The 25,233-nt window shown below is 36.0% G+C and overlaps 2 protein-coding genes across 4 annotated transcripts; one reads left to right on the top strand and one right to left on the bottom strand.

The window, feature by feature from the left end:
• The first annotated feature begins 311 nt into the window (after nt 1-311).
• On the top strand, nt 312-12,221 carry LOC103342766 (crossover junction endonuclease EME1B-like). 3 transcript variants are annotated; one of them, XM_089053398.1, is made up of 13 exons: nt 313-669; nt 2,553-2,708; nt 2,861-2,931; nt 4,832-5,002; nt 5,077-5,230; nt 5,334-5,443; nt 5,988-6,163; nt 7,832-7,895; nt 8,016-8,134; nt 8,419-8,508; nt 9,518-9,632; nt 10,468-10,663; nt 12,081-12,221. In XM_089053398.1, exons 1-12 carry the CDS (start codon nt 351-353, stop codon nt 10,636-10,638), a joined length of 1,716 nt encoding a protein of 571 aa, XP_088909524.1. In that variant the 5' UTR covers nt 313-350; the 3' UTR covers nt 10,639-10,663; nt 12,081-12,221. The 3 variants fall into 3 exon arrangements, with proteins under 3 accessions (XP_088909534.1, XP_088909524.1, XP_008244634.2); XM_008246412.3 differs by having other exon boundaries at nt 11,941-12,124; XM_089053408.1 differs by lacking the exons at nt 9,518-9,632; nt 10,468-10,663; nt 12,081-12,221 and having other exon boundaries at nt 312-669; nt 8,419-8,512.
• A 2,396-nt stretch (nt 12,222-14,617) lies between these two features.
• Nucleotides 14,618-19,635, bottom strand: LOC148920825 (putative serine/threonine-protein kinase At1g54610). Its single transcript, XM_089053393.1, has 7 exons — nt 18,833-19,635; nt 17,972-18,256; nt 17,183-17,497; nt 16,559-16,780; nt 15,806-15,900; nt 15,171-15,267; nt 14,618-15,044 (listed from the first exon to the last, which is right to left on the bottom strand). Exons 1-7 carry the CDS (start codon nt 19,244-19,246, stop codon nt 14,625-14,627), a joined length of 1,848 nt encoding a protein of 615 aa, XP_088909519.1. The 5' UTR covers nt 19,247-19,635; the 3' UTR covers nt 14,618-14,624.
• Between the last annotated feature and the right edge of the window lie 5,598 nt (nt 19,636-25,233).

Below are 25,233 nucleotides of genomic sequence, written 5' to 3' on the forward strand. Positions count from 1 at the left end.
TTTTCAAAGAATGAAAGCAAGAAAACGAATTTTCATTTCCAAAATGCGTTTGGTAGATTAATTAGAAAACATCTTCAAAACAAAAACAATGAAAACATGTCTGTAGTACAATTTGAAATAATAATATGTGAGTTATTTTTATAAAAATGTTTCCATGATAATGAAAACAACTTTTTTCTGTTTTCTACAAGTATGCATGAATTTGTTTTCATTTTATGTGAATAATGGAAACATTCACAGTATTTTCTGTTTTTGGGCCATAGATCCATCAACACCATCCCGCGCTTATTCAAAGCGGAAGCAACATAACCAAACGGACTTCTCTATCCGAGTGGAGTGGGTGGGTTCCCATGCTCTGTTCGTTTCCAGTTCCTCCCATTTCCCAAATGTCGGAGCCAATCATTCTCTCCGATGAAGAAGACCAGAATGCCCTCTCAACCCCATTCCAACCATTCCACTGTAAGAAACGCCGAACCCAACTGGACCCAAACCCAATCCCTACGGTTCTGGTCCTCGACGACGACCCGACCCCACAGAAGCAGCCCGGCCCCACCTCCACTCCTGACTTCGTCCCGGAGACCCCCATGTCTGATCTTGCAATTGTGAAATGCACCAAAGCCCCTTCCCACTTCCAAGCTAGGGTTTCAGACTCCGAGCACAAGTTCCCTGGTTGGTTGATTTGTGTTATTTCATCGATTTGAGTGCTTTTGGAAATTCTTATTTGCTATATTTTGTTTTTGTTTCAATTAATTATTTATGCGTTGCTTGTTATATTATGATAATTTTTACCTCTTTTTGGTTAAACTTGATTCAATTCAAAGTTTTGTTTGTTTGTCTTTATCATCAATACTGTTCTTCTGTATATTGAATCAGTTGTTTAGTGTTTTGCGTCAAGTTATTTGTGTGTGCGTATTAAGTGTTTTGGCATTACAGTTCTGTTACGGTCAATTGGAATATAGGTTCGACGATCACTTGGCATTATAGTTTTGGGTTCCATTTATCTGTTCTTCAAAATTTTAATATTAAGCCCTAATGCTCAACTGTGAAATCCCTAAATTTGAGTAGACGGGAATTGGGAGATTGGTCAGTCACTGAAGATGGGAAAAATTGAGGAAGAAGTAATCAGCTTTTATAAAAGGGTTTATACAAAAGAAGAAAACACAACTTGGTTAGAGAGACCTTTTCAGGACGATGAGATGATGAAGGCAATTTGGGACTGCTGCGAGGATAGTCACTCGGTCCCAATGGTATTTCTACAGCAGTTTATCCAGTGTTGCGCTGTGTTGATGGTGGACTTGATGAAGTTTTTGAGGAATTTAATAGAAGTGGGGTTGTCAATGAGATCACTAATGAAACGTACATTTGCCTTATTCCAAAGAAAACGGATGCATGCAAGTTTGGAAAGGTTTTGCATCAAGCTTGTACAAGATTATCTTGAAGGTTTTGGCTCTGAGATTGAAGCAAGTATTAGGGGATACAATTTCGTTCCGGTCAAGAAGCTTTTGTTAAAGGAAATTTTGTTAAGGGAAGGCAGATATCAGAGGTGGTCCTACTGAATCTGTAATGGTGGAGGAAGTGAGAAAGTAGAAAGATGGGCTAGTCTTTAAATTAATTTCCAAAAAGGGGATGTACGCAAGTTTTGAAAGGTTTGGCATCAAGCTTGTACAAGATCATCTCGAAGGTTTTGGCTCTGAGATTGAAGGAAGTCTTAAAGGATACAATTTCCTTATGTTCAAGGAGCTTTGGTTAAAGAAAGGCAGATATCAGAGGTGGTCCTAATGAATATGTAGTGGTGGAGGAAGTGAGAAAGTAGAAAGAAGGGCTAGTCTTTAGGTTGATTTCAAAAAAGCTTACGACCAAGTGGATTTGAATTTTTTTGGATTTTGTGTTGGGGAAGAAGGGTTTCGGGAGTTTGGAGGAAGTGAATGAGGACTGTATGAAATTTGTTAATTTTTCTGTAATTATTTTCCTTTAGTTGCTGACATTTTGAGCGTTAATGTTGAAATCTTTGTTTAGTTTGCAATATTAAACATAAATATATATATATATATATATATCAAAAAAGATACGGCAGTCAGAACAGCTTCAGCCCAAAATAAACTAGGGACAGAAGCTGAGTTTGCTTTTTTATTTTTTTTCCGACTGGAAGAGCTGCTGGAGCTTCCCTCCCAAGGCGACTCTTTGTAGGATCCTTTTATAAAGGGATCCGAAGCCCGGGTGAGCCTAGACGAAAAATAACCCGATGGAATTAGCAGTATTTGGGATCTCCTACTCGTTCCACCTCATCTGGTCTCTTAAGTTCGGGAAACTCGATCAACCCTTGCTAATCCAATCCAGTAAGAAACAAAGTGGCTCGATCAAAGGTTTTGAGATTTCTCTTCTCTTGTTTGTCTCTTAGGTATACCTTTAGCGAAGTGTTCAACAATACCATCGCCATCGGCTGACCCCAATGAAACCATTTCTACAGCAACTTATATATATATAATTTTTTCTTTCACAGCCATACTGCTCGGTGTTAACTTTGACCTTACTGGCCTTTTGTTTACATTCAGGTGTTAATGGACTGATATGTTTGGAATCTGATAATGAGCCTGAAAGTGGTCATGCAAGGAAAAAGGGGAAGGAGATTGAATCCATCGCTAGTGGGTGTGATGTGGTGAAGGACTTAGATTGGAGGTTTAGTTTTGTCGAGTCCACATGTTCTCTTGGTATGTTTATGTTGTATCTGGCATTCCTTTGGTTAAGGTTGGGTGTTTGCCTTTATTTATTTTTTTTGAATTTGAGAATATTTAACAAAATGATCCACTCCCTGGAATATGTTATCCTTTTAAAATGGACTCATTAAATACATGTTTATCAGGAGATGCTGAGTTAGCACATATGTCTGAGGGGAATTTTTCACAATCTACTTTGCAAGATGATATTGATCAGGTATTTTGTCCCAATGCATTGTGGTAATTTCCTGTTTTTACTTTTATTTAAATATTATCTATTTTATGGCTGTGGACAAGAAACACCTTTGGCTTCTATTCCCAGTTAGGGTCAGAGGTTATAATTTCTATATGTGCAATTGACATTCTGGTCTTTCATGTTTAATAATTATGCTTGATAATTCAGAGACATTCTTCTAATTACAAGTGTGTTTTATTTTGTTAATTTCTATAGGAGGCTGAAGTAGAACAGCCCGTAGGTATTAGATTAAGCACTCAAACAATAGAACATAGAAGAATATAAGAGATCGTGGAGACGAAAATATAGATCGAGGTGACGAAAGGAAGGGCAGAACAGTAGAACAAGAAGAATATCGGAGGTCGAGGAGACGAAAATATAGATCGAAGGGACGAAAGAAAGGATCGAAATCAGAGAACCGAGAAGGAAGGACAGAAATCACATAGTTTTAAGAGAAGGTGTACTCAATATCCAAATCTGAATTTTGAAGAGCTACATGGGGGTATTTATAGCAAACTAAAACCTAGACATAATAGGATAAAAATTCCTTGCTTAAACAGAAATCCTAACTCAAATAAAATAGAAAACTTAAAACTAGAAATCTGGAAATCTGGAAAAGTAGAAATCCTACTGGAAATTGGAAAATTAGAGAATCTAGGAAACTAACAAATATATTAGGAAACTAATAAATTTAGGTCCTATGCATCCTGCATCAGAGGCATTGCATTTTCTAGAATTTAGGCATTACATGGTTCCAAACGGTACTGACTTGAAACATTACTCAAGTACTTAGTTATCTTTTACTCATCCAAAACTTGACGAGTTTTAAATTATTCTGATTTGGATGTGAAGACTACTTGAGGAAGACATTTCAGATAGGACTAATGAAAATTTAGTTCAAGAAAATGTGGATTGCAATGGATGTTATGGAAGTCTTAACCATTTATAAAAAACATGGAACTTAAAGTATATTTTCGTTTGGTAGTTTTTGTATATAAATTAGTACAGAATTTTTTTAAAAATAAGTAAAAAAATATTAATAACCTTCTAAAAACACCAACTTGTGGACACGTACCAGCAGAGAAAAAAGGTTGTGGACATGTTGTCCACTGCATACAAGATAATAAGCACAGCCCGCCAATCTGCAAGGATAACAGCGAGCTAAATCCCAAAACTCCAATGCACCATAGTGAAGTTGAAAATCTTACTCTATCCAAAGAATCTCTTTCCCCTAATCTCTATATATTTTAAAACATTCTTTTGCTTCTTTCCAACCAAATCACCCATAGCTTCCAACACCTCACAGTTTTAGATCATCTTTGCTCTTTTCCTCCCTCAATCTGGTGGAATAACTCAGCTCAGTTATGCCTCCTTAAACAATCTCCTCCACAAATTTACAGCTCATGAGAGAGTTTCTAGATCCTCTGCATTTCTGTTTACCAATCAAGAAAAATGTTCTCTGTACTTTATGATTTCATCAACTGTAGCTGAAGTTTTTCTATAAGCTGTTTTGCTTATAACATATTGACATTAACAGTCCAACTGTAGTACCAGTCTTGCAGTATAACAATCATCTGGTTATGTCTAATTTCCCTTCTTCCACTTTTTCTTGCACTCGATTGTCTAAACTTAAAATGCATAATAGTTGGGAAAATCAAGCTATTTGTGGACAGCTTTCTGTTGTTTGTCATTCTTTTTTTGCGGGCATGTGCTCTCTGAATTCAATTATTATTATTGTGTATTCATGAGACCCCGTAATGTTTCACTTCTTAATGTGCTCATTTTTAAGGAGGTGTGGTGTGGTGTTGAAGAGGAAATCACTTTTTAATTTCTGCTATTTCACACATCCAAATCCTCAAATGTAATGTCATGATGAGATTAGGTACTTGATTATCCAGAAAATAGAATGGATCAGATGGGAAACATCATGAAGCAGAGAAGGACTACAGCTGTTACTGATAAAGAAAACATTACAAAAGAGGCAACAGGAAGAAGGAAGCTGACAAAAGAGGAAAGAACGCGCTTAATGGAAGAAAAGAAGCTAAAGAAGATAGTAAGTTGTTCTTATGATCTGTACTGCATTTTTTCTAACAGAACAATAAGCTGATTGATATCCATGAAAAACAGCAAGAAAAATTGCAAAGAGAAGCTCTGAAAGCTGAAGCAGCAGAGATGAAAAAAATACAGAAAGAAAAGCAAAAGTGGGAAAAAGGGAAGTTTGCCCTAAAATCCATCGTGGCCGAGATTGATTCTAAAGTAGTGGAGTTGGGGTCAGTTGGAGGTGTGGTGTCATTTCTCTTTTTCTCTTGAAGTACTTCACGTGTGTTTGTATCTCATATCCATTTATATCTGGTAGCTGAGAACTTATTTAAACTTTATTGTAGGAAATTTGCTTACGAGGTTTGCTGAAAAGGGGCTAACATACCGTATAACATCAAATCCAATTGAAAGATCAATTGTCTGGACCATGACTGTCCCAGAACATATTTCACAGGTAATAGGTGTATGGAATGGATGATTTTCTGTATGCATCATCATGTCATCTCAGACTCTAGTAGTTTTCACAATGGGAAAATTAGTTGGAATTTAAAAATAAAAATAAATTCTGTATGGTTGAACATTATCAGCCTTTGTGCCCTTGTGGATTATAAGATTAGGTCAATTCATTTATTTTATAAAAATATAAACCATAAAGTTAAAGGTTTATTGTGGGTGTATGCGTGGCTGGAAGGCTCACTATCAAAGGACCATGATGTAAAATGATTGATTACTATTGTGTTGCATCTTCATGGTTTATTTGAAGATCTTTCTTTAAAGATTTCATGAACGTCAGCCTCACAGATACTTTACATCTCACTATCTCAGAGGCATGCCCGGCATAACCACTAACCATTAGTGTCTCTTGTTGGAATATATGACAAAAATATTAATTTCTCTGCTAAGTAAATGAATTAGAATTTATTTTTTTGTGCATATATTGCTTCTGTGTATCGTTATAATTTTTTTTCACATACATTAACCGTAATATCTAATTGCAGTTTTCCCCTGAAGAAATAGAGATTCAATATATATTGCTCGTGTATGAAGCTGAAGAGTTTTGTAACCTTGTCATCAATGAATCTCTTTTGGATCATGTTTTTAGTGTTCGAAGTCGTTATCCATCGTATACAGTGTGTTATCTTACAAATAGGTTGATGGCATACATTAATAAAAGGTGAGGTTGCTGAAGATCCAAGGTTACCATTGTGCATCTGTAGCTCATTTACTTAGCTAAAGATATGCATTATAACTTGTATTGAATTTTTTTGGCTGCCATTTGACTCATTTCATCTTCTGAGAGTGTTATATGTTAAGTCTTTGAGGTATGCTGCATAATGGTTAACACGATTTAGATAAACATAGTTGATTACTTAGCTAAAAGCTTGAATGTTATTTTTCCTTTGAGTAAGTAATTAGAATTTTATTAAAATAGGAGCATGATGTAGTACAGCCCATAGGTATTAGATTAAGCACTCAAACAATAGAACAGAGTAGAATATAAGAGACCGAGGAGAAGAAATAGAGATCGAAAAGACGAGATAAAGGACAGAAACAGTAGAACAAAGAAGAATATCGGAGGTCGAGGAGACGAAAATATAGATCGAAGGGACGAAAGAAAGGACCAAAATGAGAGAACCGAGAAGGAAGAACAGAAATCACATAGTTTTAAGAGAAGGTTTACTTAATATCCAAATCTCAATTTTAAAGAACTACATGGGGGTATTTATAGCAAACTAAAACCTAGACATAATAGGATAAAAATCCCTTGCTTAAACAGAAATCCTAACCCAAGTAAAATAGGAAACTTAAAACTAGAAATCTGGAAAAGTAGAAATCCTACTAGAATTTGGAAAACTAGAGAATCTAGGAAACTAACAAATATATTGGGAAACTAATAAATTTGGGTCCTATGCTTCCTTCATCAGAGCAAGTGATAAGTAATTGGAACAGATTAATATAAAAGTCAAGCTTTGTTATCTCCCTGTTAAACAGATGGAGCTTATGCAATGTTCAATAAAATGTATATGCTGTTTGAGTATTATTGATTGATTATGATGTAGGATATGGGTGAATCGAGTATTTGGGTAGTTTAGCGGAAGCAAAAACAATGAAAAAACAAAAAATAGTTGGTAAAAGACGCCTTGGCTTCACACCAAAAGAGTTTGGCTTCACACCCAGGAGTCTCCAATCTCTGGAAAGTAAGCTTTTCTTAATATCTCAAGACTCAACTTTAAAGAATTACATGGGGGGTATATATAGCAAAAAACCTAGAGACAATAGGATAAAAATCCCTTACTAAAATAGAAATCCTAGTCCACCAAGGAACTAATTCAAATAAACTAGGAAACTTAAATCAAATCCTACTAAAAATCTGGAAACTATAATCCTAGTGAAATCTGGAAAACTAGAGAACCTAGGAAACTAATAAATCAGGAAACTAACTAATGATGTCCGCATCAGATTATAAATACCTGTTGTGTTTTGTTATATTGTAGAACATCACATGAAGAAAACTACTGCATGATGTAAAAAAAATTAAAAATTTGCCATTCAGTTCAGTGTACTTTTGATATGAACGATAGAATGTTTAGCTTTATTAGTGACATATACCTAACATTTCCTCATTTGTGTTATACGTAGAAAATCTTGAATGTGTTTTTGACATGCAATGGTATTTTCTTAGATTTTGTTGGAAATAAGTTTGTCTTTTTTATCTTTCATTGTATAAAATTTACAGTTTGTGTGCCAGTTGCTATCTTTATTTTCTGCTCTACTATAATATGCTAGTATGGATTTGTGCATACTGAAGATCTGCATCACATTGAATTTTTTACAATGTTAGGGAAAAAGAGCTGTACAAGAACCCGACAAATCAAAGTGGCCGGAGACTCCCACCTGTTGAGGAGGTTGAACTACTGACATTAAAAGGATTGCAAGACATTAATGCTTTTTGGCCGTTCATATATTTCTTGCAGAACAGTGGATCTTTAATGGTTTAGTGTCCTGACTTCTTCCCCTTTTAACAGGCGCTCGCAAAATTGACCACTAATTTTTTTAAAGTACACTCCAGGCAGTGCATGGATGAGGCTGAACTTGCGGAACATGTTGTTGGTCTAACATGCAGCCTGTCATCCTGCCAATTTAGGTATTTGTTGATTTTACTTTTCTAGGCCTTATATATGCTTCTACATTATACACTCTCATTTTCTTTAAAAAGTTGTGTCTGAGGATCACGTAGCTTACTCATGTTTCAAACTTCCAACTTAGTTTTTCTTTTTGTTTTATATTACCTAGAAAGTAATAGTCGTGTCATTTGGTACAGTTATTTTTTCATTGTAAAACGACAAATGCTCTCTCTCTTTCCATTGGAATTTTCACATTTTAACTGGTCAATATTTTGATTCTACCTTTTGTTTTATAAAATTGCAGAAAGAAGTTAACGAGACTGGATGTAAATGCTAATGGATCCCTTATCCCTAAGGACTGCCTTGACCGAAATTTAATTAAAAAGAGCCCATGGTGAGTATCGTGATGTTAACAGATTGATCATTTTACTAGAATTAGAAGATAGATAGCAGATTCAGAAGGCAGAAGTCTGGATTGTGAATAAAAATTAAAGATGTGACTTCGTATGATGAATGTAGCAACCAGTGATAACGTGAAGCCTACTTTTAAGGATCTGAACTGCTTAGGGCCTGTTTGGGACACTTCTACTTGCTGGAAGCACTTTTGTTAGAAGCAAATCAAATTTTTTATTGAAAATCCAATTGCTTCGTGGAAATGTCTGGAAGTGCTTCCTTTAACTATTCTGTTATACATGGCCAAAACACTTTTGGTTTTGTGATTTCGCTTTTAGCTCTTCTAAAAGCACTGTCAAATAGACCCTTAAATTATTGTTGCCAGCACCAAAAGTAATGCATCATTTTAGAGTGTACAGATTTTATTCATCTCCTATGGTTGTTATGATAGTGGTTCTACTTATGTCATTTGATATACATTCTTATTTCCTCGAGGGGATATAGTATCTTTGAATTCACTTTCTGGAATGCAGGTCTAGATATAGGCCGGTGAGGTTGCTCTATCTCCTTTTGAGGATGGTTTGATCGGACAGAAAGGAGAAGAGGAACCATGATGAAAGTGAGAGGATAGAGAAACCTGCAAGCCTAATTGTCTAGTTAGTTGGGACTAATCCCCCTTCCTCCGAGCCCTCCAACCATTGCCCCCACAAAATTGACCATGGCCTTCTGAATTCAAACTGGATTTCTGGAATTCTAGGAATATTGATGACTTTAATTTGAACTAATCTCCCAAACACCAGCATGCAACAGTTTACTTGGTCTTTGTTTTTTTTCTTCCTATTAGTGTTCTCAACTAATAATGCCAAAGCAATTTTGGTAGACACTAGGTAAAACATGTTGTTGAACAAGCCTTCTCTGTACAAACTAATATGATTTGTATGTTTTTCGTAAGTTTATCCATTTTATATGTGAGTACTTTATTTTTGTTCCTAATTAGTATCTGCATCCAGGTTAAAAGCTTTGGTAGCTATCCCTAAGGTACAGCCACGATTTGCTATTGCTATATGGAAGAAGTACCCTACCATGAAATCTCTTTTGAGTATTTACATGGACCCAAATATATCAGTAAGTATAGTATGCCTTTTTCTCTGAGTGTGTACACGGATCCAAATGTATCAATAAGTATGGGCTTCAATCTCTCCAGATTTTAGGGGCACTCCTTCTTTTGGAACTTTTTTGTTTTTGTTTTTTGTTTTGTTTCTTTACTGGTTCTATGCTATTTTAAAGGTTTTGATGCTGTTTTACAGGTCCCTAGTTCTTTGCTCCTGTGGACATGTTGTCTATTGTTTTCTGCTGTTGCTCTCTTGTTAATGACGTTTTGTTTCCCATCAACAAAATAAATAAAAATTGTGGACCGATACCTTAGTAAGCAAGTTAGTTTTGAACATAGCCTCACCCATTGGTCTTGTAGGAGCCTTGGGCTTGTTTGGAAGATGGAATCTGTAATTTTGGGTTACATCTGGCTACTAGTCTGTTTTGGGAAATGAAGAGAGATTAAGAAATGCAATGGAACTCCCAAGTTCTGAAAGGAATTAATAGTCACTATCCTCTTGGTTAAAACATTTCAAGGAGGAAGGGGGAGCAATTTGCGATAGAGTTAGACTGCTTGCTTCTCTCTGGGCATCTCAGTCAAAACATTTAAAGAACATTCCTTTCAGAATAATCATTTTTTATCCTGAGGGGGAAGGGGGATGGAAATTGCTTTGATTGAGTTCATTGAGAAAACAATTTGGAGTTTGAGTCGCTATGTATAGTTGGTTGAAATATGCCAACTTGCATGCTTATAGCTTATGCAATATATGTTGATATTATTACAAGATGAGCAGCATGCACATGCCTTTCAGTCTGCTTCATCAGTGTAAAACAATGAATTTTTTGTTCTATTTGCTTTTCTCTGCAGGTTCATGAAAAGGAATTTCTGCTGAAGGACTTGACAACCGAAGGTTTACTTGGTGATGATAGAAGATTAGGTGAAGTTTGTTCCAAGAGAGTGTACAGAATACTTATGGCACAAAGTGGATGCATCAAAACTGATGATGTCGAGGATGGTGCTGATTTCTTCAGGCGTTAAATTTCACTTATATGGGCAAAATCAGGTGCGCATATGCTTGTTCCTCTTCATCTAAAAATTTATTCTGCAATAGAGCCATTTCTTTTTGTTCTTTGTGTGTCAAATACGACTCTTCAATTAATTTCCTCTTTTGTCCTTTTTTGTTAGTAAAGCAGCAAATATTTTACATGGATGATGAATTAAGTTTTATAAAGGGTCAATTACAAAATGCAGACCTGATTTATAGGTCGATTTCAATTTAGCACCCAATCTATAAATTCATTCAATCTACACCCTCCATCACTTTGTGCAGATGTTGCTATTTTACTCTGTTCTTGTTATTGCTTCTGCTTCATCAAGATCGTATTGCTCATAGAAGTTTGGAACTGTGTCTAGAGTGTAAGGTCACTTTTCCTACCATGTTTTGCTTACTGTGCTGCAAATTGGAATCCATGTGAGATTTGAGTGTTTTTTTTAACCCTCTAAGTGAATGATTATTCTAAAATGCCAACACTGTCTAGCCAAGTGGAAAAGGCTCAGGTTCAAACCCCCGTGACACCTTGGCAATGTGTGCATAAGAAAACCCCCTTTCCTCTTCCTAAATTTGATAAATAAAAAATAATAATATAAAAGATAAAGTAAAAAATAAAAGATAAATTTTAAAATTCTAAAATGAAATCGGGCCTTGTGGGCTTCACAACCTTATGAAATTATGGTGGGACATTCAACTCCTTTCCACACCCATATTGGTGGGTTCACTCCTCCACTAAGCCAACCCCACACACGTTGGGCCCCTACCACTAGCAATTGATACCCAAATGATACATCAGTAGTGGGTTATCCTATTGAACAGTAAAACAGGTCCGCCACCATCTTGGTCCACGTGTACTCTCTCTCTCTCTCTCATGATTCCATTTCATATAACGAGGAAAGCACAGTACCGACTCCAGCTATGGTGTCACCAAACTTCTCCACTAAGAAAAAAATGTTTACTTTGTTGTGTATAATTATTTGCCTCCTGATTGCACCTTGTATACTGCTTGCTTATTATGATAATTTTGTTTTAAATTTCAGTATTTAGTACTTGTATTGGACGCTATAAAAGACATCATTTATATTAGAAAGATAATTAAATACTAATATACAAAAACTTAGTTTTGAGTATAAGCACAATTGGGAAAATTTAGAGCATCCGAGTTTAATTAATTTTGTGGGTGTCAAATGCTCATTGCTCATAAATTACTTAGCATATTCCATATATAATTATCTAAGCAACTACCCTGAGTAATATTATTAATTGTCCGCCACCATATCCTAACGCAGATTTTGTCCTGCGCACAATTCCCAATAATTCAGTTCTTTAATCATCAAGTAAGGCATGTCATGGCCCATGCATACCGCACTTGGTTATTTGGGTTGCTATTCTGAGTTTCTCACAACGCATATATATTTGGAACTGAAAGGTACTCTTGTAAGGTCTCCCTCTCCCTGAGCAAGTTCTGTAATGGAGAAGAGCAAATCATTTTCCGGCTACTACTCGACCGGCTACACAGAGGCCCAGTTTGGGTTTGAGGACCGGTCGAAATCATACAGCTTCAATGGTCCGGTCAGCTGCAGCAAGGTAGATGAGTTGTCTTCAACATCTGGCAATCCAGAGCTGGAGAGAAGGAAGAGGGTGGCAAGCTACAACATGTATGCTGTGGAAGGTAAGTTCAAGTCTTCGTTGCGCAACAGTTTCAAATGGATTAAGGGCAAGTTTGTTGACAACTTCTACGATGAGTAGTGAACTAAACCGAATCCTCTTACTTTTTTATTTTCTTGTCAAAGTCAAGTAAGGTTCCAATTACTGTATAGTTTGTCAAGACCTGGTTAATTTGTAATGAATTTCTTGGGATTGAATCCAATGATTGATATATAAAATGGTTTTGACTACTCTTGAATTAAGCTGCTCTTGCAAAGGAACATGCTTCTTTTCCTTTGCTATCGGTTTCTTTTTCTGTATTTTAAGCCTAGCCTTTTATTTATTTATTTATTTATCCAGATGTATAATTGTTTGTCTTCTATGGTTGTTGATGCTTTAGGTTATCATATCACAATATCACACAAACCTAATCATTTGTGATATTAGCTTCTACTTTACGGTACTATATCTAAAATTACAACAATTACCAGCAGTTGTATTGGAGATGTGTGGGATTCAGTCCTTTAGGATTGGATGGTGATCAAATCAGACAACTTACTTTCAATCCCCTTTAGTCTTACTTCATTCTTCATCAACTAGAACATCGCTACATTAGGGTATAGGTTTTCAATTCCTTTCGTCTGAATTTCTTATAACTTCTACGCCAAGCAAAAGAAGAAAAACAGTTCTTACCTTCTCTTGATTTAGCAAATAGTCCTTCATTAAATCTACAAATGAAAGAGCACTATAGGGGGCATGCACATAGCCGAAGGCATGACAAATAGTTTTGTCCTTTTAAAGTACGTACGATTATTATTCAATCTAAGATAGCTTGAGTACAATCACGAAGTAAACCCTGTGCAAGACAACAATCAGATGATCTGAGGCAAATCGGTATGCTACCAGTCAAAAACCTTGTGGCGCTAAAATCATATCAGAATTTTAACAGTGAATTCAACAGAGTTTTCTTTGTATAAGGACAAGTGTCAATCCATGTGAAGGGAGAAGGTGACCTATTTGTAAGGTTTCTTGGGGTCTAAGGTAACATGAAACATAGGGCATGCAGAGAACCAAGTCCACCAACGCGTTGGTGGTGGTGGCCCCAGGAAAATTGGGGTTTCCTGTTAATTTAGAGGATTGAGAAGAAACAAAAAGTATGCTTATATTGATATTTTAAAGGAAGCGATTAATGAAGGTGATTTGGGTCATGATTGAGGATGAATGAGGTTGGGTTGGAGCTAATTAAGGCTTGATGGAGAGACTTAAGGCATGACGGAGGCATGAATCTACTGGCTGCCTTCAAAATTCTTCAGCAGCTCCTATGTCGGATTCTTTGTGGACCTTTCTGATGCAAGCATTGGCATAAGATCCTCTGCCAATTATTTTGGAATGTGTTTTGGGTTTACGGGTTAAGCATTTTGGCCCCTCCCATGATTCTTGTCTTCATTTGTTGAGATTTATTGAAATTTTCTCCTTCACCAAGGATTTTTTTGGTCTACCAGAGATACCAGCCTAACTTTCTCTCTTGTATTTTTATATATATTTTTAGCTTGGGTTAGCATGCCGTACCTTCTTTAGTACCTCGGATTGTACCCAGTTGAAGCTTCCGATACATTTGGCGCCTAATTTCGACTTACTGCAGTCAAATCCCGGCCACATTGTTCAAACTCCCAGTTGAAGCTTCCGATACATTTGGCACCTAATGGTCTTTCGACTTACTGCAGTCAAATCCCGGCCACATTGTTCAAACTCAGACCGAAGTCTCACATCAAATTCGACCACTGCTTCCAAATTTAACTTGCCCCTCTGGCTTACCCCTGATGGTATGGCATCCGGGACAAATCTAGAACAAACACATGTAAAATACTGGTACAAATTTGTTAGCAAATCATGTCTATGGTCCAATCCAACACAATTGTTTCTTGGACAAGTTTAGAATAAAAGATCATTGATATATTACTACTTTTCTGTAATCATTAGTTCAGTGCAAAACTAACTTCCCTTAATGTTCCCTAGAGAATTTTGCATAAGTGATTTAGTAAAGCAAGGGTCCCAGATACAGATTTATTTATGAGTGGTGATTTCCCCACTCCTTTTTCTCCTATTTTATCCACTTACACTCCTTTTTTATAACTAAAAAAGGAGTGTAAGTGGATAAAATAGGAGTGGGGAAATCATTACCCTTATTTATAGCATAAAATCATACAAGGGGAAAACTGAGACCGAAAAAAAGTGGGGAAAAGAATTATAAGCTTCTAGGCCAGGACTAGAACAGCTTGAGGTGATTTGTTCCAATTGTCTACTCTTTGTCCAGTCCCAACAATTATCACATCTTCTCCGGATCAAGATTTCGGAAGTCCAATGTAGAATGAGATCTGCGATAATAGGACAGTGCACTGCCTTCAGTATGGTTGATGATATCTGTTATAGAGGCATGCAAGAGGGGAAAGTCCTTGATGTTTTTAAGAACATCAGGGTTGATGTTCTTGAGAGCAGTAGGATGACCCTCAGTGGTCGGGAATCGTTTTTTATGAGAACGGATTATTGGAGAAAGAGATGCATGCAAGTTCTCATATATGCTTGGTTTAAAACTGGAGGAAGTGATGCTGCTTGCACTGTTGCTCCCCATCTCTTGGCTATGCATGCTTCCCATCTCTTGGCTATGCATGCTTTCCATATCCTGGCTGTGCGAACTTCCCGTAGCTTGGCGGTAGATGTTCGGTTCTGCATTCTTTTCCAGCAGAAACTAAAGAAAGAGAAAAGGATTTACACCATGAGCTATATATCATATACCATGTAACTTCATAAATAGGAAAAGTAATCCAAAATTGAGTCTGATTAATCAAACAAAAATGCAAAACTAAGGATTTACCTTATTAGAAGATTCCAACTCTCCTCTGACCTCTTGGACCTTGCTTTGATGACGTTCACGATTTTTTTGAGACAATTGTTTTGGTTTGGAAGCCCTCCTTATATCAGATGGAAAAGCACAATTAAAGTAACTCATATGTTGGGTGTGTTGACAGCACATAACATCCATTTTATATCTAAACAAGATAATTTAAATCCATTGTGGTTTTGTAGCATTTAATTGAAAGTCCTTGCCACTTTCAGATTTTCTTTTGTTTTAGATTCAGGGAAAGCTTTCGTTCATTGCGTCTTTTCCTAGTCTTTTTTTGTGAGGCTTGTTTCTGCAACGTCTCCATTACTGAAAATGAAAGTTTTTCCTCTACACGGGACTAGAACATAATGGACAAATTTGTACTCAATTGAACACCACTGAAAAAACCTAAAAGAGCAGATTCTAAGTTTCTAACATCTTACGTAGGAAGGAAAAGGTAATTCAAAATGCTAATGAATTGGAAATTTTAAAGATATATATCTTAATTTTTCATCCAATCAAATTCAAATGTTATCTTGTGCTATCTTTCTTCTTTCGGCCTATTATTTATTAAATAAATCAAAATAATGACAGTAAATTGCATATTATCAATTTAAATAACGTACTTCCTCCGATCCCTGGTGTGAATCCACTCATCCTCCCCTTTATACATTACCGGTAGAGCTGAAAGGTCACATGCCAACGGACTTGAACTAAAGAACTGAAAGCAGATAGAATTTAGTATTTATAAATACATGTTGAGCAGAAGTACATCAAACAATCAAAAGGAAAAACTAAAATATATCACTAAGACATCTTTCCTTTCTCATTGCTATTTCTTCACTCATTCTGCTCTTAGAGCGACCAAATTTTTTCTTAAAGGTCAAGTTGTCCGCATAGACGCAGTTCATACTTGAAATTGTACTCATAAACTTTCATCCAACTCGTAAAGTAAAAGAGTAACAGCATGGCATCTTAATTTTATCTCCCACAAAGAAAAATAAATTATGTATCTGGTTGCTGAAACAAATCAAAGATGACATACAACTGATAATGCTAATCCTTTTCGCCAAAAGAGAGAGAGAAGAGAGAGAGAGAAATTATGCTATGAATTCATCATTATACAAAGCAATGATGACCTGCTAGACATTGACCATAAACTCTTAGTCAATTCAGAACAAATTCATGATTATGTTAATCTAACAAAACAGAGAGATTCAACATTTCATGTAGCACTAACTATTCAAACTCCTGATAATTTCACTGCATGAACTTCTTCAGTTGCAGAGAATGGGCAAGCAAACTAAAAGAGAGGGGACTAAAAAGAAGGTATGGAAAATATTGATTACACAAAGAAAGAGCTTCCTGTTTGTACTCACGTCACTTTGGAGAGCAGAAGCAGCAGTGCCACGAGATGCCGGGTACAGAGCAAGAAGTGTTGTCAAGAGACCAAATGATGATTTTGAGAAGTCCCTAAAGAATTCTTCAAAACTAGGTTTGTAATGTTGTGGTGGTCGGAAGCTTGTTGGTAGCTTCATTTTCTTCCAGTAATCGTCTCCGGGTGAACCACAAAGCTTGAAGATCCTATGAAGTTGCTCAACCTGAATACAAAAATGCTCAATAGACTAAAAAGTGCCACAAATGAGATGGTTACATGCATAGGCTTACAGAAAAAGCGTATTTCAGTAATGCATAAAATAAAACCAAAATCCAATAAGATTTATTTCCAGCATAGAAATTAAAATATAAAATAAAACTTATGTTGAATGTACAGAAATAAACAAAAACGAAAGTGCTTATGTGAAGAAGAATACATCAAAGATGCAATTGTTTCATTTTGCAGATGCCTCCCTAATTGCTCAAGATTTTTGTAAGGGAGCGATGATTCATTTGTATTACTAACTCATGTGAGAAGGCAATAGAGCTCATTTAGTTTTCCTGGAAAGTCAGAATGCACAGATAATGAAGTTTAAAGAGAATAACTCACTGTCAAAGCATTTTACCTCTGTTCTCCCAGGCATAACCGGCCTCCCAACAAACATTTCTGCCAATAGACATCCTGCACTCCAAAGATCAATACCAACTCCATAATCTGTAGAACCTAACAACAGCTCTGGTGCTCTGTACCACAGTGTCACAACTCGGCTCGTAAGAGGACGTTTTTTGGGAGGGAAAAAATTTGCAAGCCCAAAATCTGCAATTTTGAGCATCCCACTTTTGTCTATTAGCAAGTTAGAAGGTTTAATGTCTCTGTGTAGAATCCCATTCTCATGGCAGTGCTGGAGACCAGCAAGCAGCTGCTGCATATAGCACTTCACCTGTACAGAAAGCACCCAAATCAGTCTGATTATGTTCACAGACACCTAAAATAGAAATAAGCTACAAAAGAACCTCTCTTTTCTCCTTTAATAAAAGAACCTCGCCCCTTGCTTCCTATTCATTTATGTGTGAGGACAGGGAAGGCCCTGTTTCTTTTCTTAAGAGCTGATTCCAAAGTTGAGTTTGCAACAATTAGGAATTGAGTTACAAAGTACAAATAAGTGCTTAAAGAATTTTGCAAAGTTTCCAATGACACAGGAGTATTATTTATCATTTGCAACCTTCATTGTTTCCCACTCCAAAGTTAATTATAGGACTTTCCTTGCCTTATCATGGCCTATTCCTGATTAGTTCACTAATTCCACACCTTTTCAGCAGAATATTACACAAAATTTGAATTCATACTTATATTCCCAATACCTACATTTAAGAGTTTTTAATTAGCTCTAAGGATGACGAAGAAAAATGCCAACCTGCGGTTCAGTGAGCCTCTGTCCAGGACGTGAGACTACTCTGGTCAAGTCCGACTGCATGAAATCAAAGACCAGATATAGACTGTACTGCATCCTTGATGTAGCTATCCCTTCAAGCTTTATGATATTGGGATGATCTAGCTTCTGTAGTATTGTTATCTCCCTTGCCATAAACTTGACACTCTCTGGCTCTGATGTGTCAAAGCGGACCTTTTTCAAAGCTACAATCTTTTTGGTGTCCCTGTCACGAGCTTTGTACACATTGCTGTAGGTTCCCTGGCCAATCTGCAAAAACCAAATATCGAAACCCAATTCAGGTATTGTGATACCCTTGTCCTCCAAGAAAGGCAAACAACCTTATGGCACCACTTATTTACCCACCCAACCCCCTCTTTGTCATCTAACGCCTGAAGCCGCAGTTTGAATCTTTGGGCAAAACAGGGATAGAGAAAGGATGATGATAGAAAACGTTAAAAAATTGAGCAAAACAAGGGTAGAGGAAGGAAGATGACAGAAATGATAAATAAAGGAAGTTATTCTAGCATGTCAAGTTCCTTCCATTCATACACTCCAGGATACAAAGAACCTTCAAGTAAAAGGTTTAGGAATTCAAAGAGCACCCCACAAACTCAAAGTACAGGCTTTGAATGTATCAAAATTACAAGGCCACAATGAAGAAGCAATTAAACATAAAATGTGTCAGAAGTTAGAACAATGAAAACTAATTTAAACTTTTTCATGTCTATCCATCCAGGGAGCAAGGATAACAAGGGTGCTCAGCATATACCAAACACTAAGACAAATGTAAGACATTGGATAATGTCATCGCGCATAATTAAAGAGTACTTGGTAAGTAATTACCTTAGCAAGTTTGTCATAGGAATCAGCAGTCTTAGGAACCAAGCCAGCTAAGACATCTTCAGGCACATTCTCAACAAGCCATTTTGGCCAGCCACCCACAGTATCATCATCTCCTCCAATCTGCTTCAATGTAATCCTTCCTGAAACATTCCCACCATTTTTGCCTTTCTCTGTCTCCCTTCCAATCACACCCTCTCCTCCTCCTCCTCCTCCACCAGGAACACCAACACCACCATCATCAACAACCTTCTCCTCCCTATTAAACCTCACCACCTTAATATCCTTTCTGGAGTGTTTTTGGCTAATGGGTTTTCCTTCCTTACCTCCCTTGACATACCCATGATCCAACTTCAACTTGTGAAGGCCTTGAAGGCCATGAGTTGGGGAGTTAGTTTTGGTCTGAACACAACCCATTAAGGCTCCTGGAAGCAAAAAGTCTCCGGCTGAGTTTGGAGTAGACGGTAGCACCTAGAAGGTGACATAGCAATGGTGAAAATCAATGAAGGAGGGCATTGGGAGTGTAGCGAATCTGGTGATGATGCAGATGGTGAAAAGAAATGTGGAAACAAGAGTGATACTGCCGTCCCTCGGCCGGCATTGCCTTGGAATTATGGTAAGGGAGAAGGGGAAGAGTGTCATTTCACCACTGTCTTTGTCTGGCTCCGCATTCTCCGCCTTGAGAATATTGGGGGAGCGAACATCGAACAGAGTTTCTTTTTTATTATTTTTTCCTTCCTCCATTATCAACGACTTACTTGGACTGTGTTCTGAAGAAGAATGAAGGTAGAATTAATACCCAAATTTCCAGCGGTCCACAGCTGCCTGCCACCTGCCTCTGCCAGCACACTACATCCCTAAATCATACTATATTTTGGGCATTTCTTCATTAACAAGGATTGGTTTTCCTTCTACGTATGTATATCATTTAGTAAATTTTGGGCTTTTAAATTTTGGTCTTTCACCTCGAATATTAGGTTTGATAATCCTCAACTTCACTTTCTCTCACACCATTTGCCAGGTTGTCATAATATTGTTACATTTTCCGTCAAATATAAGGAAAAAATGATCATTTTATTTAGTTTTTATTTCCCCTAACTTCCCTCCCAAACTTGTTACAATCACGGAAAAATTGAACTTTCACATGTTAGGCGTAGCTGGTGTATTCGGCGGCTCCCTATTCAGTGCTATGCATGGGTCCTTGGTAACCTCTAAGTCGTTTTACCAAGTCCAATTGTGATAATAAGCAGCAACAATGAACTACCAGCACCCACCAAACCCAACGGCAAGCCACCCTCCCCTCCATATTGCTAACGAAGCCAATTTTTCAGAGGGAAAAAAGGGATCTTTAAATGAAGTTTGAGGACAAGGGAAAAGGGGGAGTAGTTGGTGCATTGGGGATTTGGACCTTCGCTTTGTTCTCCATTGATGCTGGTGTTACTTATGGTACGAGAGATGGGACGAGAGGATGAAGCAGACTACGAAGCGAATATTCGAGTTGGAGAACTAAAATGTAAATCAAGATAAGTTTAGGATCCATTGCTCCTAAAAATCCCAAAAAGGGAAAACTACCTAAAATGACCATTTTGACATAAAATGTAATAGATTATGATAGCATGACCAATGGTGCTAACGAAAGTGAGTTGAGGGACTACATCAGCCACTTTGCAAATTTAAGGACAAAATGTGAATTGAGTTGAAGTTCAGGGATAAAATAATAAGTGACAAATATGAATAAAATGTGTGAATCATATGTGTATTATTGCAAACTATTTGAAACGTGTATTATTCATGAAATTATGTGAGTACATACAATACACAAACAATACATATTTTTTTTTTCAAACAAAAATCGTTATAAGTTGCATTCCCTTGGGATTTTAATACCACATGATAGAATTCATACTGAGAAGGAAAAAGGTCTATAAGTATTGAGAAAAGCAATGTCTAAATTTCTATTAATATTGATAATGGGTTACAATCAATGTATCAAACAATGAAAGGCTACGACTCTTGTCATTTACAATTGAGGTAAAAGTGTATATATATACACAAGAGACTATACAGAAAACTCTAGAGAAAGGACCCTTGAGGATGACTCAGCAGATAAGAACAAGGAATATGCTTGTCCTTGTGTTGCTTATGCCTTTGTGACCGTTGGAGCATAGCAGCTGTCATAGCATGGGTGTGTTGACCATTTTTTGATTTTTGCTGGGTGTGATGATAATTTTGATCAACCCTAGAGTTATGGCTAATATCCCTTACAAGTTCAACTGCGGGTTTGGAGCAGTGAGCTTGGACTGAAAGTTGGTGAAGATGGCTTAGGAAGGCTCTTTGTGAAGAGGTCTGCTAATTGAGCTTGGGCGGAGATATGAGAGATAGAGATAATGTTGTTGGTAACAAGGTCACAGATGTAATGATAATCAATTTTGATGTGTTTGGTTCTTGCATGAAAGATGGGGTTTGAGGCTAGGGCAATGGCACTGGTATTGTCACTGAGGATGAGAGGATGTTTATCAAGGTAAAGATGAATTTCTTTGAGGAGAGAGCAAATCTAGAAAATTTCAGTGGTTGTGTAAGCTAAGGAACGATATTCACTTTTAGTTGAAGATCTAGCGACAAAGGCTTGTTTCTTTGAGCTCCAAGACACCAAGTTTTGTCCAAAAAAAATACAATAGCCGGTGGTAGAGCACCGGTCAATGGGACAACCAGCCCAGTCTGCGTCAGAATAGGCTGTGAGGTTGAGATTTCCTTTGCGAAGGAGCAAGCCATGAGCTGGTGTGCCTTTTAGATATCTCAAGATTCTCTTCTCGGCTAACAAATGCGAAGTACAAGGAGTGTGCATATGCTGGCACACTTGATTGACTGAGAACGTAATTTCTGGCCTGGTCCATGTAAGATACTGTAAGGCGCCAATGAGAGATTTATATGCGATAGGATCAGAGAGTATTTCACCACTTGTATTGTCTAATTTTTGAGAGGAAGAAGGTGTTGAGCATGGTTTACAGTCCAACATGGAGAATCGAGTAAGGAGATCGCATCTATACTTCTGCTAGGAGACAAACATTGTATTGGCAGTGTGCTGAACCTGAATACCCAAAAAATAGTGTAATGGACCTAGATTCTTCATTGAGAATTTGGCACTGAGCTGGGAGATGAGAGCTTGGTAGGAGATAGAAGATGTGCCAGTGATGATTATGTCATCCACATAAACCAAAATAAACGTCAAATAATGGTCAGCCTTAACAAAGAGAGATGGGTCTGCCTTAGAAGAAATAAAGCCAATAGATAAAAGAGAGTGATACAATTCCTCATACCAGGCACGAGGGGCCTGTTTTAAGCCATATAGGGATTTGTTTAACTTATACACACACTACTACATTTTTCACTTTGCGCGACGAAGAGAATTTGTTCTCTTAAGTGCGCTAAATCGATATAGTCGCACAATTTTAAGCGTGAAACTTAAATCGTTGATTCCGTCGCACAAGATCATGGAGAAGACTTTCGCGCAAATTTTTTCATTAAATCGGGCAAAGACTTTCTTGCGAAAAATGATCGCATAAAACTTTGCGACAGCATTAAAAAAAAAATTCCCGCGTTCCATTTTTGGTACCCACCCAAATTTTTAGAGTTTTGCGCGACGAATATTAATGTCGCGCAATATTTTGGTTTTTGACTTTTTGTTTTATTATTTCTTTAATATTAATTTAATTATATTAATTATTTCAAATTTTTAATTTTTAAATTTAGTTTAATTGTATGATTTTTTTCGTTACTTTAATTTAAATTGATATTAATTTAATTATATTAATTTATTCAAATGTTTAATTTTTAAATTTAATTTAATTACTTTAATTTAAATTGACATATTCAAAATAAAATTACATATGAAAAATAGTGATCAAATTATCCAATATATATATATATATATACAATATTCAAAATGTACACATAAATTAACAAAGTACAATAAAAAAAAAGGGATAATCTCCCCTAAAATTTTTATACCACAAATCCAACCCAACTCCAATCCCTCCCCTTTACTCAACCCCAAACCCCACACAAACTCAAAACTAACTCCAAAAACACATATTAATGAAAAAAATTAAATTTTGGAGAGAATCTACCTTTGGCAAGATTGAGAGGGTGAGAATGAGAGAGAGAAATGAGTGTGAGAGAATTAGAGAGATAGTGATAGAGAGATGAGAGAGTGAGTGAGTGAGAGATAGTGAAAGAGAGATGAGAGGTGAGAGAGAGAGTGAGAGATAGTGAAGAGAGATGATGAGATTAAGTGAGAGAGTGTAGGGAGAAATGGTGGGATTGGGGAGAGGAAAGAGAGGAGAGGAAAGAGTAAGAAAGACATTGAGAAAATGGTGGAGGAGCTATTTTCATTTTAAAAACCGTATCACTTTGCGCGACGAACGACATTGTTAGTCGCACAAAGTTTTGCACGACGAAAAATATTGAGTATTGTTCGCGCAAAATTTTTTGCGACGAATATTATATATTGGTGTAAAGTCAAAAAAAAATCCGCCTCCCATTTTTGGTACCATAAATTTTGAAATTTTGCGCGTGAAAAATACATATTGATCGCGCAAAGTCTAAAAAAATTATAAAAAATTCCCGTCCCATTTTGGTACCATGGAATTTTGAAGACGAAAATATATATTGGTCGCATAAAGTCTAAAAAACAAAAAAATTTCATCCCATCCCATTTTTAGTACCATTAAATTTTTAGAGTTTTGCCACGACGAATTGTTGGTTGAGCAAACTTTTGAGAGACGAAAAATTGGTTCGTAGCACGATATTTATAAAAATAATTGTTATGAATAATAAAATTATTTTTTTGTGATTTAAGATATAAATAAGGTTAAAGCTACTTAATAAATGTATATACCAATTTCTTAAGTGTTATACGTACAAAATAAATAAATTTAAAGCTACTTAATAAGTAAATAAATAAATAAATATATATATATATACGCACACCATTCAACGATCCAACCGTCAGACTTGTTTGTATATACTTCAAGATCGTATACCCAAAAAAAGTAAAAAAACAAACATTCGGAACCTAGTAGGGACAAAAAATTTCAGCGGTTCTTAATGAAAATCATGATTTACGGTTATTTTAACTCCGATTTTGATGATTTTTTACAGCTACACTCCTTGACCCTATATGAATACAATGAACTAATTCGATCGTCAATTTAAAATATTAACACTAGTGGATACCACAAATCTTATGTTATATTTAACAAAAGTATAAATAAACTCTTAATTGTTAGTGAATATATTTTTTTGATGGCATACATTCAACAAAACTAGTTTCACGATCCAACCGTCAAACTTATTTACTTATACTTGAGATCATATCGCAAAAAATACATAAATAAACATTCAGAAATCAAATGTGAGACAAAATTTGTGATTTGTAAATGAAAATCTTGATTCAACGGTTATTTTAACTCAGATTTTGATGATTTTTACACTACACTCCTTTACCTTATATGAATACAATGACTGAATTTGATCTTCAATTTAAAATATATACACTAGTGGATTTCACAAAATCTTATGTTATATTTAACAAAAGTATAAATAAACTCTTAATTGTTAGTGAATATATTGTTTTGATGGCATACGCATTCTACGAAACTAGTTTGAACGATCCAACCGTCAAACTTGTTTGTTTATACTTCGAGATCATATACGCCAAAAATCGTAAAAATAAACATTCAGAGATCAAGTAACGGGACAACAATTTTCAACGGTTATAAATGAAAAATCATGATTCAACGGTTATTTTAACTCCGATTTTGATGATTTTTTACCGCTACACTCCTTTACCTATATGAATACAATGACTGAATTTGATCTTCAATTTAAAATATATACACTAGTGGATTTCACAAAATCTTATGTTATATTTAACAAAAGTATAAATAAACTCTTAATTGTTAGTGAATATATTGTTTTATGGTAGCATGCATTCTCTGAAACTAGTTTGAACGATCCAACTGTCAAACTTGTTTGTTTATACTTCGAGATCATATACGCCAAAAATCGGAAAAAATAAACATTCAGAGATCAAGTAATGGGACAAAACTTTTCGACGGTTATAAATGAAAAATCACGATTTAACGGTTATTTTAACTCCAATTTTGATGATTTTTTTATAGCTACACTCTTTGACCCTATATGAATACAATGAACTAATTCGATTGTCAATTTAAAAAATATATTTAATAAAACCTAATCCAAAAACAACAATAATATATTTTTCTAACAAAGATTTAAAAAATAAATTTTTTATTTTATTTATTTTTATAAGGACTTTGCGCGACGAAGTTAATTGTTTCGTCACATAAAGTAGCTTCTGTCCGATTAACTGTTTTTCGTCG

The sequence above is a fragment of the Prunus mume genome, linkage group LG1 (assembly GCF_029339155.1).
Source record: "Prunus mume cultivar Tortuosa linkage group LG1, ASM2933915v1, whole genome shotgun sequence".
NCBI lineage: Eukaryota > Viridiplantae > Streptophyta > Magnoliopsida > Rosales > Rosaceae > Prunus > Prunus mume.